Source organism: Balaenoptera ricei, chromosome 14 (assembly GCF_028023285.1).
Source record: "Balaenoptera ricei isolate mBalRic1 chromosome 14, mBalRic1.hap2, whole genome shotgun sequence".
Classification (NCBI taxonomy): Eukaryota; Metazoa; Chordata; class Mammalia; order Artiodactyla; family Balaenopteridae; genus Balaenoptera; species Balaenoptera ricei.
In genome coordinates this window covers 78,769,350-78,786,474 of record NC_082652.1, presented here as the reverse complement: position 1 = coordinate 78,786,474, position 17,125 = coordinate 78,769,350, and the positions used below count along the sequence as shown (strand labels likewise).

Genomic DNA, 17,125 nt, shown 5'->3' with positions numbered 1-17,125 from the left:
CTGCAGAGCAACTAAGCCCGTGTGCCACAACTACTGAGCCCGCATGCCACAACTACTGAAGCCCATGCTCCTAGAGCCCGTGCTCCACAACAAGAGAAGCCACCGCAATGAGAAGCCTGCTCACCGCAATGAAGAGTAGTCCCTTCTAGCAGCAACTAGAGAAAGCCCGTGTGCAGCAATGAAGATCCAATGCAGCCAAAAAATAAATAAAAATAAAATAATCTTTAAAAAAAGCACAATGGTAGTGACAGCAATGTGAATGCTGCTACTTAGTTTAGTCTGTCCTGTGACGGGACGTCTCTATCCTTAGCCACCCATTTCACAAGGTATCTTTTATGGAAAGTAAGTTAAATGTGACAGGGTGGATGGCCCACCACAACTGCACTCAAATTTTCAAAGATAAACAATTAAAATAATATTTGCTTTCATTTATTATCTCTGATGCAACAGTCATGTTATATATCTTATTTACTTTTTTCAATAATCCTGTGACTTGGAGATCGTTGTTTCTAATTATCTATGGATAAACTGAATCCCAGGAACTTGTTCAGGGTCGTAAAGGTTTTAGGTTTTAGAGCTGGATTTCAAATCTAGGTAACTCTAATTTTTAAGTCTAATTCCTTTCTTTTCCCGGTGTTATTTCTCTAAGTCCATTTTTTAAAAGGAAGGAGGTAAAGTCAACCTCATATCCACAGGAAAAAAATATTTTTAATAAGTAATAAGTAGGTACTTTTAATAAGTAAGTACCCATTCTCTGCTAGCATGGGAATTATATTTATTCCACTATAAAAGATACCTTGGCTCAAATAAGAAAACTTTTATTAAAGTCAACATTGTTATTACCTGTCAAATTGGCTTGATACCATTACTACTGAGCTAAGTATCTCCAAGTTCTCAATAAATATTAAATAAAAACTCTTACTCCTATGGAGGTAAGGGATATAAAGAGAGTTAGCTCTACAAAAATAAAGCAGAGAAGTTGTGGTATAGAAATGGCTGATACTCCAAGGAGTCAGCTCATAAATCCTGGGTTAATTCTAGTGGCACGTTCTCTACCAGAGACCTCGTAGCATGGGGCTGGTGGCCATACCTCTAATGCCAGCCCTTCATCCTTCCTTTTCATGCTTGTGGGGACCACAAGAGATGGGGCCCTCCCAGCTGCACGTCCTGCCTTCCCCATTTGTCCCACAAGGAGGTGCAGAATTGAATGGAGCTAGAACGCTCTTCTAGAAACCCTGGGTTTGATCCTGCAGCTGTGACTAGTCAAGGAGACTGCCGACTCTCATGGTCTCGACAAACTCCTTTGGAAGAAACCCCAGACAGGGACTCAGAGTGTATGTGTGTTTGTGTGTGTGTGTGTGTGTGTGTGTGTGTGTGTGTGTGTCAGAACTTTCAAGAACATGACACCCAAATCACATGAATAATTTTTCTTGATCTTTTTGAGACATTCAACCAAGTAACAAGAAGTTTCTCTTTTTTAAAAAATTTTGTACATTTTTCTTTTAGTTGCCTATACACATATAAGGTTAACTAATGTTTTAACATTACCTTTATTTCAGAGTTTGGCAAAAATTGTGTGATTCTGTCACAGACATAGGAATCAGATGTTTCTTCCTGTCTTGGGAGAAAATTCCAGAGACCCACAGCTTCAATACACTTTCAGAATTTGTACAAGTTAAAATGAAGGTAGGCTAAGTGCAAAGATAGTGTATACACCCCAAAACCAGGGCTTTAAAACCCTTTTACCGTGTGAACATGTTTCAGTCTTCTTGCCTTCAGCATTTCCTCACAATGGCTTGGAGACTGGAGCATTTTAACACTCTTCAAGGTTTACCCCTAATTCCCTAAGCAGACCTGGCCATATGTCAATCAAAACTGAAACTGAAGGAAAGGTATCAGGGTAACCTGTTTATTCTAGGGATATATGGTATATGTGAACCACTCACAGTTCTGTAGGAGCTCTACCCATGCTTGTTGGGTCTTGTTTCTATGAAATACCTTTAGATGACCGCTGCTATATTCCAGGGAGACCAACAGGAAAAATCTGTGATTTTTTTGGAGAAATTTATAGGCTTTTTCTTCATGGCTACCTTGAATCTTGTAACTGATCATGCAGTTATCCTGAACTGATGTCTGAGAATCTGAGAACTGATTTGTGATCTGCTTTAAACATAGCACAGGACTTATACAATCCTGCAAACTAACTTCACTTCAGCTTCATTTTATTGCCCTATCCTGATTCTTCCTTTGCTTTAATTGCTTTATCTAATCCTGCTCCATACCATATATAACACTATAAATAATGCATATACTATATAAAGAAATGCATACACTGTAAAATACTATGTATTTTTTTCAGCCACCACAAATCCCTTTCCTAAGGAAAAATTTAAGCAAACAAATAATAGAGGAATGAATTGTGTCCCCACTTGGTGGTGTTTTGCCCTTTAATTTGTCTTTTTATGGATCGTTCTTTTCTAATACGATGTTGAACTTCTCCAAATAAGATGTTGGAGTCCCTCAAAAAGGAGTGGGCAAAATGGGTGAAGGTGGTCAAAAGATACAAATTTCCAGTTCTAAAATAAATAAGTCCTGGTACTATAACGTCCAGCATGGTGACTATAGTTAATAATACTGTATTGTATGTTTGAGAGTTAGGTCTAAGAGAGTAGATCTTAAACGTTCTCATTACAAGAAAAAAAAATGGTAACTTTGGTGATGGATGTTAATTGGACTTGCTGTGGTGATCATTTTGCTATAGCTAACATATGGAATCATTATGTTGTACACCTGAAACTAATACTGCACATGTCAATTTGCCTCAGTTGAAAAAATAAAAGCTAAAAATTAAAAAAAAAAGAGTGGAAGAGGCCGTGGTTCTTATTTCCAAGGGTACTCTCTGCCCAGTGGCCTAGTTTTTTCACTTTGCTTGTGTATACTGGCCTCTGTGTTCTCCAGCCAGTCAACCCCCCTTCTCCCCCCAGCCCCAGACAACACTCAGCAGTCCTTAACAATACCTGGCCCACCAGGGAGTTAAACCTACAGCACAGTCTGCATTCAAAGCCCTTGGTACAGCCTCGTACCCCTAGGACATGGCAAACTGTAGAACTATGCACGCTCTGCTTTGTCTCAGGGAAGCTGACAGGCCTATATGGAAAACATCGCAGACATGCTATGCCGAAGAGAAATAATCATACAGAGCCTCCCCCAAGGAGCATTTAGGTCCGTATCATCAGTCTTTGTAACACGCCTGTGAAAGAGGCAGGAGGTGCGTCCTCTCAGCCAGTGTTTCTTAAGTGAGGGAATGGGGCAGATCATTGGGGAGCTTATGCATGGTTGGGGAGAGAGTTAGGGTCTCAGGAGAGACAACCGAAGACCCCGGGGGTCCCTGCCACACTCAGCTGCATTCTGACATCTCCCATGCAGGCTGCAGCCTGAGCCAGTGCAGGTTTCGTCTTTTACAGGAGTGTTTAACTTTTCAGGGGACTGGAATACATACAGGCCATCCACATCTCTTTGCCCTCGGCTGTGCTTTCCAGCCCAGGTCCCAAAGCCCCACAAGAAATGTTGTGCGGTCAGTAGCTGCCAGTGAGTTTAAATTCCAGGCCTCCAGGCAGAGGTTTTAAAAAAGGTCTCTGCTCCAGCTCACCTCTTCCAGAAATGCCCCCTGACCACGCAGCCTCGGGGTTTCCTCCCAGGCAAACCTGGCCTGTTTGCTGGGCCCCAGCACCTCCTCTGACACCTCATTCTCATCTGTGCTCAGTGGAGGGGCTGAAAATAAGGAGGCCTCAAAGTCAGCTCAGTCCCCAATTTTCCGCCACACAGCTGTGCATAACAGACATGATTTTGCTTTTATCATTTGCAGCCTGAATTACTTTCTCCGTAAAGCTGCATGTCCCCATATGTGGCTTATTAACTATTTAAGGAAGCCGATAACAAATCTCCTATACCATTCTCTCCTACTTGTAGAACTAAGACCCATAATACAACAGTAGAAAAGCAAAACTGAGTAAAGAGGAGAAAAAAAGATAGCCAGATATCAAAATAGAGTAATAGGTAAGAAAATAAAAATAGAACCTCCTAGGGACTTCCCCTCGTGGGTGGTCCAGTCAGGGGTTAGGCTTCCAAGCTTCCACTGCAGGGGGCGTGGGTTCTATCCCTGGTCTGGGAACTAAGATTCCCACAAGCTGCATGACTTGGCCAAAAAAAGAAAAAAAAAAAAAAAAAAAAGAAAGATAAAAGAAATAGAACCTTCTACAGAATGGCCTTTTCTCTGCAAGACGGAGACTAAACCTTTTTTTGGCACAATCTTAAAGTGATACAATTTTTATAATCTCCACCATGGGTTTATTTTTCAAATGCTTAGAGAGGTATCTCTTTAGGAACCCAAACAACTGCTGTGAAATAAACTATCTAGAAAGCAGAAAGCTGGAAAGTTAAAACTGAAAATCCTGTGCAATATAATCATTTAGGTTAAAAGTGGTAACAGTTAATGTCTACTGAGTGCTCAATATATGCCAGGCACTGTGAAAACATCATATGCATTACCTCATTTATTACTCTTAAACACTCAGGGAGTTTTCTCCAGTTTACAGATGAGGAAACTGAGTTTCAGAAAGGTTAGGTAACTTGCACAAGGTCACGTAACTTGCTCAAGGTCACAGACCAAGGAAGCCACACAGCCTGGGTTTGAATCCAGGTTTATTTGTTGTTTTTTTTCCTGACTGTATGATGGTCACAGGCAGGTTTGGCAAGCTTCTGAAGTGTCTCCTGAACTACCACGTGAAAATTCACTTCTCTTGTGTGTAGCACCGTATTTCAATATCAAGTGTGTTTTATGCTCTGCCATGTCTAAGTTTTGTAGGAAACAAACCCACCTCACTGAAGTTGGACTCCTAGTTTCAAGGGATATGGTATCAAATAAAATCGTAAATGTGAAAAACCTTTGGAAAATTTAAAAGCAATCTACAGAGAAATAAGGATACCACTGCTATTTTAAAATGTCAAGATGTATGTGATATGCACGGTCATTCTCAGTTGCCCAGAATATTTTGAATCAAAACACCTGCTCACCTAACCAATTAGTACACCGGTAACTTGTGAACAAGCTACCTTTTCACCTCCTCGTGCAACCCCCTGCTCTTGCAACTTATTTCTGGGCCACAACCACTAGCTTTCTCAGCGGGGCACGTTTATGTCACGAGCTTCTCTTTAACAGGCACAGAAACGCCTAACGTGCAACCAAGTGTGAAGGTGAAGGCGTATATATATGAGTTACAATTGGGTCACCACCAGCTGAGCTGATTTACCGTACCGCCCCGCAGCCGCGGTTTTCAGGATACCCGTTAACAACCCCGCATTAACTAGCAGGGGGCAGGCGCTGATTAACGGCCCCCTTCCGTGTCTCACCTGATCTTCCAGGAGTTTCCAGCTCTCACGTGTGTGCGTGGTTTTGAAGCAGCATTAAAGCTGCTCAGGGCAAGAGGATTTAAAAGCCCCCTCGGAAAGAGCTGTTGAGAGCTTGTTGCTTGTTCGACCGGAGGACTAAGGGGCTTTAATGAAGACAGACCACGCTCTAGAAATGGTGCAATTTCAGGTTTCAGAGAAGGCAGTTTGGGAGAGCCGCTGGCGCCTTCACCTCCTCCTTCCTCCCTTATTCTGCTAAGGAGAACCGAGGTAGCGGGAAAGGACAGTGTAGGCGCTCGAGGGGAGAAGCCAAACATTAGCCTGACCCGGGTCCTTGGAAAGCAACTGACAACAGGAAGGAAGCTTATTAACCCCTCTGCTCCCCCTCCCTTTTCCCGGGGTGAGAATCGGCTCCTCCTCCCGGGCGTGCGACCCTGGGGTAAAATGCAAGCGGCCGCCTGCTTTCCGCACCCTGCGCGCGGCGCCCGGCGGAGGAAGAGGCAGGCGGCGAGGGCGCCGCCCCAAACCGCGTGGAGCGAGTTCGTCTCTCCGGCGTGAACCTCCCGAGCGAGACGGCCTGGACCCCGCGACCGTCGCGCCGGCTGGGCACCGCCGGCGCCCCATTTCCCGGCCTCTCTTCGGAGCTGGTACTCTGCACCCCAACCCATAGCCTAATCCCTCTCAACACCACGGCGCCACCAACCCCCGTGCCTCGCGCAGGTGGCGCAAACGCCCCCGCCCTCGGGCGCCCCCTGCCGGGAAGAGGGAAGGTGGCGGCGGGCGCGGAGGAGCCGGGCGCAGGGCGGGGAGAGAGCTGCGGCGCCGGGAAGAAGCCGGGAGCTTCCCTGATGGTGCCGCCGCCTCCGAGCCGGGGAGGAGCGGCGAGGGGGCAGCTGGGCAAGGGCCTGGGTCCGCTTCTGCTGCTCCTGGCGCTGGGACACACGTGGAGCTACCGAGAGGAGCCCGAGGACGGCGACAGGTAAGCGCTGCCGGTCCCTGCTTGGTGCGCCCCGGCTTTTGGGGTGCAGGCGGTGCCCCTTCCCCCCACAGCGGTGACCCTCACGCCCTCGCTCCCCGGGCGCTCAACTGTTCTGGCCTACGTTAAACTCTGCTCCCGGGTGAGACCCTCCGCGCCCTTAGCCCTGGCTCCCCCATCTGTGGGTCGGGGCACCGAGATACCCGCGCGCCGCATTCCTGCCGCCCTTCAGTGCCCCGCTTCTTCACCTTTTCTTTCGCTTGGGCCTGGGGTCCCTGCGTTGGCCCCTCGCCGGGCCCGCCCCTGACCCTGGAGTCCGCTCCGCGTCCGCGTTAGGGAAACCAGCGCCTGGTCGGCGCGCGGGACGCGGATTCCCAGAGCGCGCTGCCCTTCGCTCTCCAGCGGAGAACCAACTAACTTCCTCCAACTTTTTCCACAGAGAAATCTGCTCGGAAAACAAAATCGCCACGACCACGTACCCGTGTCTGAAGCCTTCGGGCGAGCTCACTACGTGCTTCAGGTAAGTCTCGGGGCTCCGCCGAGTCTGTCCGTGCGCGCCCGGGCTGGCTGGGGAGGCGGCGCCGCGCAGGAGGGGCTTGGAGATCCGCTCGGGGGCCGGGGCCACGGTGGTGGGTGCTGGGTGAGTGCTCCTTGGTGCAGACGCTTTCTTTTCTTTTGCGTGTGGTTTCTGCGCCGGAGCAACGATGGGCAACTGAGTGTCGGCACCTAGAGTTCGTGCTCTAAGAACCTGAGGGGAGGTGGTTTACTGCTCCCTCGAATACTTGCGTGATGGTTGGAGAAAATGTTGAAAGTTTCATAAAGCGGATCGGATTGTGGGTGTAAACAGTGCGGCATAGCAAAGGTGAATGGTTGGTTTTGCGTTTTGTTTTGAAAACATAAAGGCATACAACCAGGAAATACTTGGTCCTTGGCTATCTTTTGACCTTCTGCCAGGACAGAGTGTGATACTGTCACGGCCTCTGTGGGCAGGAGGATGGGGGCGGAATGCGGGCCGTCGATAGGGTTAAGTGAAAGCAAAAAGCGTCAGGATGGTTGAGCCACAAGAAGAGGATCAGTCTTCTGAAAATTCAGTTCACAGAGCCTGGGTGCTTGTTAAAGCTAAGCATGAATAGGGCTAGGGAATCTATAGTATGAAAAATGCTCCCAGGTGGTTCTGATTCTCAACAAGGTGAATCACTGTTCCCTGCTTGCAATTTTCTGGAGGTGAGGGTTGACTTGTCACCATAGGCTTCTGTGCCAGTGCCCTCAGTGGAAGGAGGCACCCACCATAAGCGCTTATGAGTTGCCTGCTTTTTAAAGGTTCTGTGCGAGGTACAGGGATCAGACACTCCACCAGACTCCATCTCTGTCTCTGGGAATCGTGCACTGTTTGGGGTGCCAGGCTAAATATTGGGTAGTACAAGATAACACAGCAATCCTCAAAAGTGAACTTGAAAGAGAAGGAAGTTGCACTAACGATGTGGTAGCAGATGAATCCTTTGAGCTGTAAAAAAAAAAAAAAAAAAAAAAAATTGCATGTGCTCAAGGGTTCAGGTGTAAGTGGTTACAGGGCTGGTCCGTTTAGGGGTACAAAGGCACCATCAGTTATATCACGTACCATGCTGCTTAAGTGAAGCAACAGTCAAGTCTTAGCCTTGGGAAGGGCGCCTTCTCTGGGAAGTGGGTGGTGACACTGAACGAGACATGTGAGTTAGTGGGGAAGAGGGAGTATGGGTCAGTTGGCAGGTGAAGACTTGGAGGGGTTAACTGCATAAGCAAGGTCGCCCATCTGGAGACCTGACCTGGGGGTGCTGGCTCCAGGACTCTGCCTGGTGCCAGCCCTGCGTTTCATCCACAGTATTTCTTAGGACACATTTTTTCCCTTGTCACCGCAGCCTAAAACCTCTAATCTAACATGGAACGTGTCCCTGAGATGGTTTGCTCATTTATTTGGTCCCTGAAGGTCAGACTGCACATAAGTCAGTGACAGTTACAGAATGCATGTCCGATTTTCAGAAACCATTGGTGCCTGATTAGTGTTCTAAGCTGATTTCATTCGTTACGCTGTTACTTGTTACGCTGTTAACAGAATTTAAAAACAGTGTGGTGTTTTTCTGCACTAAGCCTCTGTAGGAGACGTTAGCAGTGTCTTGATATGTTTTCATTAACAGCCACTCAAACAGCTTATGAGAGCTAACAAAAAGGATATCTTATTTCTAGGAGAAAGGAGCTTAGAGGAATGGGAGGGTGTTTTCAGCTGAAGAAAATGGTAATGGTTCATGTGAATATTGTTTCTTTGGTTTTCCTTTAAGAGTTCTATGTGCACTTCATTGGTTTTATACAATTGCCATAGCTTAGTACCTTCCTAGAGACAGTCAGTTGGCAGTTGCTGCCCCCCTTTTGAGCCCCAAGAATGGAGGAATGCTGTGTGCTCTTTGGTTTGTGAATTCTAATTGTTCTGGCCCTGTAGACCCTTGCTACTCCCGGTGTGGTCTGGAAACTGGCACAGGCATCTTCTGGGAGCTTGTATTGTCTCGGGCCCCTGCCCAGAACTCCTCAATCAGAACTTGCATGTTAACGAGATATGCATTAAGGCTTGAAGCGCTGCTCTAGAAACCCGTGTCCTCACCCGAGTCATGGTGCAGACCTGTTTGGACAGATCCTCAGGAACTCAGAGGCCCCTGCAGATGAGTTAGCCCTTCTACCACAGTAACATAAAATCAGACAAAGAGCCAGCCTTCCAGGAAATTGGACTCATGGACTGTTGGATGACCCTTAATTAAAGTGAAAGTAACGTAGCAGAACTACTACTGTTCTGGGAATGCTTTCTGACTGCCTAGAATCCCACTCTTAGCAGATGTCTCTGGTGAATGGCTTTTTGCAGAAGAGAATGCATACCGGAAGTCACTCCTGAATTTAGAAGGTGGTCTTTTAACACTGGCTTTCCAAAAACCATTGACATGGAGGTATGGTAGATGTAACATCTGATTTGCCATTATTCCTGAAAGTCATATGGAGACTAAGGTGATATGGAAAAGAGATGGGGTCCGAATACTCTGTCCTGGACCCCACCACGCTTGTACACTTCTGTTTTCCGTGGTTTTACGTAAGCAACGCCTTTCCACTTAAGCCTTATATTAAATGACAGTTGGAGGATTTACTATATATTCACCACTGTCCTATGCACTTTACGTACATACAGCTATAATCCTCAAAGCCACTCTGTAGCATGTGTGTTGCCTCAGTTTTACAGAGAGAACCGAAGCTCGGATTAAGTCCACTTGCCCAGGGTCACAAAGTTAATACACGGGAGAGTCGAGGTTCAGACCCAGGTTTGTCTGACTTCAAAGTCTGGGCCCTTTCGTCATCCCGGTGGTGTCTACAGATGTGGCTGAACTTTCCAAATCTGGCATCTAAGTAAGGAAGAAAACTATCCATTTAGAGGCTATAAACTCAAAAGAAGCAGATAACTCCAGCAGCCACCGTGACCACAGTGTTTTCTGAGTAACGATTGCTCTTGATCTGTCTCAAACAGTTGAGCTTACATTACCATGTTATACACGACGTTGGGTTCCTACATGTATAGCTTTCCTTCCTTGTAGGATTTCATCGTAATCACAGGGTCTGTCTCTAGGGACTCTACCCCAGTGTGCATTGAGCCAAGTCCCCAAAGCTGATGAAACACTGAGCGAACGCCTTTGGCAGCTTAAGCTTAGAGGGCATGTTTGCTCAGTGTTACACTCTGACATGGAGCGTATTCTTTTACCAGTAGTTAAGATTTCAGAGTGTGTGTGATTTATCTAGACTCTAAATTTATCCTAGCCAAAGCAAGCCCATAAAGTTATCATGGCATTTACCCCTCTTGTGGCTATTAAAGTTCTTCCTACAAGTTAACTTTTTTCCTCCTTTCCCAGACGACATAGTTTTTGAACAAAAGGTTTGTGTTTACCTTTTCTTTATGGGGGTCCCATATCAAGAAAATGATGTTAAAGTCTTTTTAAAAATAAGAAAATGAGTGTAGGAAACATCAAGAAATCAACTTGTATTGAGTGAGTCTGTGTCCAATAAACATGCTAATTAACTCTTTGGATCCATTAATCAATTAAGGACTTGAGCATCTATTATGAGCTTAACATAATCCTAGAAAATGCTTGAGCGTAGTCCCTGGTCAAGTTTTACAGACTTGATTTTTAGACCAAGGCCTCTACGACTGTAACCAGTATATGATATACATGATTGAGTTCAAAATTGTGTAGTTTATACTATGTGATGGGGAAGAGATTAGAAGCAGCTAGGAATGGCTTTATGGGCAAGTCTTCTCTTGAAGACTTGATTGTCTCTCAATGTGGTTCTTTAACAGAATGTTTGGTGTTTGTTGCATTAGCTATGATCTTCAGCTTTGTGGTTCACAGACCTACAAGTAGAGGCCCTCAGCTGTATTTGTCCCATCGGTGCTGTCTCCTGAGGGTCATGTTCCCATGGGAAATAATGACATGGGGATGCAAAAACTCCCACTTAGGATTTGGCAACACTGTTGCATTATTTAATTAAAATGTGGAAGTTAACATATTTCTGCAAATGTGTTTACTTGGAAATTGGAGAGCAAGAAGGTCGCTTAATTTAGAGCAGCACCACCAGAGGGAGAGCCCCGGACTTTAGCTAAGTCTCCATTGGAGGAAGGGCTGGAGAATGTGCTATCTGGCAGGTCCCTGAGTCTCCCTACACAGGGCTTTGATGTCAAAACATGCATAGTAGAAACTCTCTTCCCCAGTTTGAATTCCAGCTCTACTGCTTCTGTGACCTTGAACATTTCTCAATCTGTGTGCTCTAGTGCTCTCCTTTAAGTAAAGGAGGATCACGTTAATACTGCAGTTAGAGGGTTACAGTGAAGATGAAATGAGTTGATGTACATAGGAAGCGCTCAGTGAACGCTGCCTCTCGGGCTCGCTGCTGCGTCTCCCCAAGTCTGGCGTGGTGAGTGCACAAGCTGGGTGCTCAGTAGACATCTGTTGAGTTTTGAGCTTTACAGTAGACATTTTTGAAAGAGCAAATTCAGACCCTAGCCAGAAACCCTGAGGGTGTTTATAGCAGTCGCACGTTGGCTGTTTTTAGTTGCCTCTCCAAATGTAGGCTGGCCCAGAAATCTAGCGCCTTGGGAAAATTATCAGTACAAAAGATAACTTTTGCTTCCTGCCTCCTACCTGACTACACGATGTCCTCTGTTCACGTAACTATAAAAGCAGGCAGAAGGCATAGTTACCCCATTTTAGAGGCTCTTAGAGATTTGCCCCTTGTCCAGGGTCATGAAGGGTCTTATTGGCAGAGACAAGACTAGCGATTAGGTCCTCGGCCCAGTTCTGGTTCCTCCCTTCTCCCTCCCCGTTCTGTGGCCAGCATAGCTTAGGACCCACTCTGAGGGCAGCTCTGAATCACTGTTGGCTTATTCAGGGCTTGTGGGCCCCCTTTAAGAAAGCATTTGTATCTTCATGTCTGCTGTCCATATTCTGACCATAAGGAGGAAGTAGTCCAAATGTCGTGAAGAACAGAGCAGGGGACGGGTGGGGGTGGCTTCGTGCAAAACTGCCTGAATCACGGATAAGTTGGAGGCAGCCTCATGTTTCCCTGTTAGACCCTCTCTCCCACTGGATGGTTAGCTGCTGAGTGCCTGGTTCCTCTGTCCTCTCATCCATGACTGTAGCCTCAGAGGCTAGTCCCGTGCCTGGACAGGGTCCATACACGTTGTCATGTACACAGGACTCGGTGGATGAGTGTTAATGTTGCAAGTAAACAAGGAGATTTGACCGAAATCTTTTAGGTCTTCCAGAACTTCTGTTGCTCTCCGAGTATGCCTGCTTTTTTAGCTGAGTTTCTTTCTGCTCCAGATTACTTGCACCTCTGAGCTGCTGCCATTGTTTGCATTAGTTCCCACCTTGTCCTGTTAAACTTTAATTGCTAATGTGTTACAGGTGCTGATTCTGGCAGTTATATAGCTCATTCCATGGACTTGTTACTTTAAATAGTACCTGAAGAGGATATGGGCAGTCCTGCCCAGTGTGTTGATTGCCCTGTGGACACTGGCTTTGAAGTGGTGGTGATCACAGTTTTAAAGGGGATCTCGCTCCCTACCCACACCCTCTTCTTTAGCTTGAGCAGGTGTCAGGAGAGAGGGGAGGGTGGAGGATGTTGGCCCAGGCAAGGTTCTCTCTCACTTTTCACTCATACTCTAGGGAACAAGACAAAGGGGTAGGAAACAGCTAACAATTGAACTGGCCACAAAAGGCCATGCTTTCACTGGTGTCCTTTGAGACCGGGTCCAGTTGCTACTCATTGTCCCCAAAGTTATTGATGCCTGACTTGCTACATTCACTTCCCTTCGTCTTTTCTAAGGGAAGCTGTGGGGTGGGTGCACCCGGAAAAAGCAAATATGCTCTTTTTTCTAGAATACCCTATTTTCTCAGATGGTAGTTTGCATTCCAATCGGTAGTTTAAGTTCAGTGGTTCAGCTTCCGCAAACTTACTACCTTCACGTGCAGTGGGATCCTCGCTGCTTCTGTGCGCTAGAGGGTCTGCCTGATTCGGGGCATTGCTGACTCTCCAGAGAACGAAGGTCTCCATTCTGTCTCAGCTTATTGCTTTTTATTTGGGGGGTGAAAAGGTAATCAGCTGTAACACCTGCAGCTTCTCTTCTGCCAAGCCAGGTTCTTTTCCATAAAAGCCATTTACCAATTTCAAAGTTTTACCAGCGATTGCATTCCTTATTCAGAGCTTGCTATGTGCCGAGCACATTCTAGGCACCCAGAATACATATGTGAATAAGTCAGGAAAAACCCCCAAACCTCTGCCCTCATGGAGTGCATGGATTTTAATTTAATTTATTTTTCAGTAAAGGAATTTCGAGCCAAGGATGTCCTTGGGGACGTTTGTTAGATGATTATCTTTGGCACACATCCGATGTCACATTTGGGGGGACTAAGCTTAATTTCCTGTGGCCCAGCTGTATCCTTTCAGCAAAAGAAAACCCTACGGCTCCAGGCAGGGACACGAGAACCCGGGGACGGTGGTAACTAATGTGTTTTTCTTCTGCTAGCAGGAAGGGAACTACTAACACGTGCCACAAGTCCCTTCTAAGAATTATTGGAATGTGAAAGCATTCCAAAGAGAAGGCCAATTCTCTGGCAGTGTGTCCTGTGAGACAGCATCAGAATGGGCCAACTAGGAACAGATACCTCGTGCGGACCCGGTTCGCCTCAGCCTAGGTTGCCCCATGTTTGCCAACAGTAACTTTAAGCAGAGTGTTAAGAGAAGGCGTGCCCCTCCTACATTCCTCGACTCTAATAACCCATTACAGGTCTGTGTTCATAAATGCATCTGAACTTTATGGACAACTTGTTTACATCCTGAAGTACCTGTACAGGGGGCGGAGTGGTGTTACCGCTACATGTTTAATCCCAGTCAAGCAAAGTACATCTTTCTAGCTTCTAGATATGATTCCTGAGAGTCAAAAGTAGGTGTGAGAGCTTGGAAGAACAACTATATTGCCTCCTTGTTCGCTGTGTTAGGACGTGAGCTAGGTCATCTTTCCATGCCTTTCATGACTTCAGAAACTTGGACCATGTCCATTCTAGCCTTATCCATTCTCAACCTTTCCACTCCTTGGCCACTACTCTGGGGTGTTCTCTGATATTTGCCCGTGCTGGTGTGAGGCCCCCATCCTTAGTCCTCTGGGAACAGTAGGAGCAGCTGTCAGCCCAGTGGCTGCTGGTGCAGAGAACTGGTAGGAAGCTGGGAGGGCCCTCTTCACTGGAATCTGGCTCGGGAAGTTTGGTATAAAGCAGGGATTGGCCAAGTAGGGCAGGTGGCATGTCTTTATACAACCTATGATCTAAGAATGCTTTTTACCTTGTTTAAAGGGTTAAACTGTGCAACAGACCTTACTTGGCCCCCAAACCTCAGATATTTACTGTCTGGCCCTCTCCAGGGAAAGTTTGCTAACTTCTAAAGTGCTATCTTAATACTAAAGACTGGCAGTGGAGTTCTCCATCCATATGTGACCTCATCCATAGGTCTGAGTCCTCAAGGGGGGGCAACCTTGAGGACATTTAGGCCGCTTCCTCTTTGGGGCCTTTGCCTTTGCATTGCCTTATTGTATCTGGGTCTCTGGCCTGAGCATCTTTTCATTGTGACTTGATTTCCTGATCTCAAGGAATCAACCATAGTTATTGTTGAGCTGGAACTTTATTTCCAGTCATCTTCCCTTAAATGATTCTCTAAGTGAATGTAACTTGTCGGGATGTTTTTAAGAAGCTGATTTTACTGCACCTAGTTAAGTGCTGACTTACTGCTGCTTTTCTGTGTGTTCCCAGACCGGCCTTCCTTTGCCAGTTGAGTAATCCTTGGATTGCCTTGGCTAGTTGCCCACCATCCTTAATTCCATATGTCCTTAATTCCCAACCTGTATAGTGATCATCACATGCTTTGACTCAAAGCCAACTCTCCATAAACTTGTTAGTTTTGAATTTCTACAGTGGAAGGCCTCACATTCAAAAATCAAATGAGAGTAGGTATTTTATTTGAGGAACACACATCTAGAGAAACAGTTATTTTCAATGAAGAGTGTCCTAAGTCAGTGTTGCAACATTTCACTTTTCCTTTTGAGGCTAAAAAGTATCATAGGTTGGCTCAGTTGCACTGTGCACAACATCAGTAATTAAACTTTTGAACTTAAACTCTGAACTGCCTTTTTAACAGTGCCAGCTCTTTGATTCCATGAAGATCACGGAGACTCCTAGGGTGACACCTTTCGACACTGAGGGTGGGGACAAAGTAGTGGAGAAGGAACGAACTACTGAAATACTCTGAGGAGAGAGAGGCAGAGTCTAATGGTATTTTGGAGAAGGGAAAGGAGGAAAATGTTGGAATGCACCACTTGACATATTAGGCAGATAAAGAAATGCCCTGGGGTATAGCAAAGAAGAAAATTATAGGTATAAACACTTGATAAGGAGTATCCTATGGAGATGAAGTCGGGTGAGAAAAAGATGTGGATATTAAAGTCATGTAGGAGCCTCTGACCTTGGTAACAGCCATTTTAACGGACTCAGCTGAACGGAGGTTAAATGAAGGCTAACTAAGCTTATAAAGGTCGACAGATGGACACATGCAATTTTTGTAACGTCCTGTGTGTGTTCAGCACTACTCCCTCAGAGGTCGGAGGCCGTCTAAAAGCTAGTGCGGAGGCCAGGCCGTGACTCGCCCCTCCAGCTCTCCCCTCTCTTTGCTTCCACTTGGCATTGCTCTTGGTAACGTGTCCATGTGTCACTCTGGAATTTTCCTATAGTGAAATGACTCACGGCTTTTGTGGTGAAAAATTACAGGTCAGAGTGGAGGTTGGCTTCCTGGGAGCCCAGCAAGACCACGAGACTGTTCATTGGAGGCAAGGTCATTGCCCAAAAAATGCACTGGAATTTAATTCTGGCAGATTCTGAAAGGTTAGAGGAACCTAGAATGTAACATCAATGGGGTTTTATCTCTGAGAAAGTTTGGCTGAAGGATTTTAATTCTGTAAAAATCGACTTTAGTATTATGTCGGTTTTCTGGAAATCACTCCTGCCCATCAGCTGGGAGGACATAGGGAAAGTTCAGTGTGGGGCTCTGCATAAAATCTACTTGGAGGTCACTTGATCGGGCTGCATTTTCTACCTGGAACACGGGTGAGAGGAGGGGAGGGAAAAGGGTGGTGAGTCTGGGGGAACTTTGAACGCAAGAGCAAAGATCACGGAGAAACGCAGGCTCGTGTGCTTTCCTCTGACGGCCCTGTGTGTGAAGGCTCACTGCCGGGAACTAGCTTGTTGGCCTGTGAATTCTCTCAAGTCCCAGAGCAGGTGTGTGGTGGCGCCAGACCGTCTGACGCCAGAGCCTGTTGTTGACCACTAGGCTCCTCTGAAAAGCCTGACAACTGTGGTTACCTCGCCTTCTGCCAGCCATAAATTAAAGAGACGTTTAGACGAGGGAAGGAGGATGCTGGAAATAAGGATGTCAGTCCTGCTGGTAAAAAACACAAGTCGGACAAGTTATCAAAAGTAGACCCATGAACCAACCGCCCGCCCTGCCCCATGTTAGTTTGCCAGGAGCGCCTCGGCAAACTACCATAGACTGGGAAGCTTAAACAAGAGACTTTCATGCAGTTTTGGAGGCTAGAGGTCTGGGACCAGTGTGGTGGCAGGGTTGATCCCTTCGGAGGCCTCTCCTTGACTTGCAGGTGGCCGTCTTCTCTCTGTGTCTTCACAAGGTCTTCCTTCTCTACTTGTCTGTGTCCTAATCTCTTCCTCTTACAAGGATACCGCTTCATACAGCATTAGAGCCCATTCTCATAACTCATTTTAACTCTGGCCTATTTAAAGCTTTGACCTCTAAATAATCACATTCTCCGGTACTGGTTTTAGGACTTCAATGTTATAAGTTTTGGGAGGACACAATTCAGCCCATCGTATCCCCCCACCAAAAAAGCCCAGCACACGCTGGGACCATGTGATAAAGGGGACGGTTTTCATACACGCTGCTTTCCATGGGCATCACGGTCCACGTGGTGATCCTGAGTTATCCAGTGAAATTAAAGTGCCGTTAATACCACTGAAGAAGGAAAAACATTAAACCATAATGTTGTTTGTAGTGATCCCTTCTGTGGGGGATCCTTCTCTGGCTAAATGATGGAGGCTGTGATCTGTTCTAACTCCCTGCATCAAG

General features: G+C 46.3%; 1 protein-coding gene across 1 annotated transcript in view; it reads left to right on the top strand.

Annotated features, from left to right (window-relative positions):
- Positions 1-5,496: 5,496 nt before the first annotated feature.
- The window catches only part of CCBE1 (collagen and calcium binding EGF domains 1), a 242,094-nt gene continuing 230,465 nt past the window's right edge, over positions 5,497-17,125 (top strand). Inside the window, exons 1-2 of the mRNA XM_059894207.1 lie at positions 5,497-6,385; positions 6,822-6,902. Of these exons, the coding sequence (XP_059750190.1) occupies positions 6,255-6,385; positions 6,822-6,902 (212 nt within the window). The 5' untranslated portion in view covers positions 5,497-6,254. The remainder of the gene's footprint in view (positions 6,386-6,821; positions 6,903-17,125) is intronic.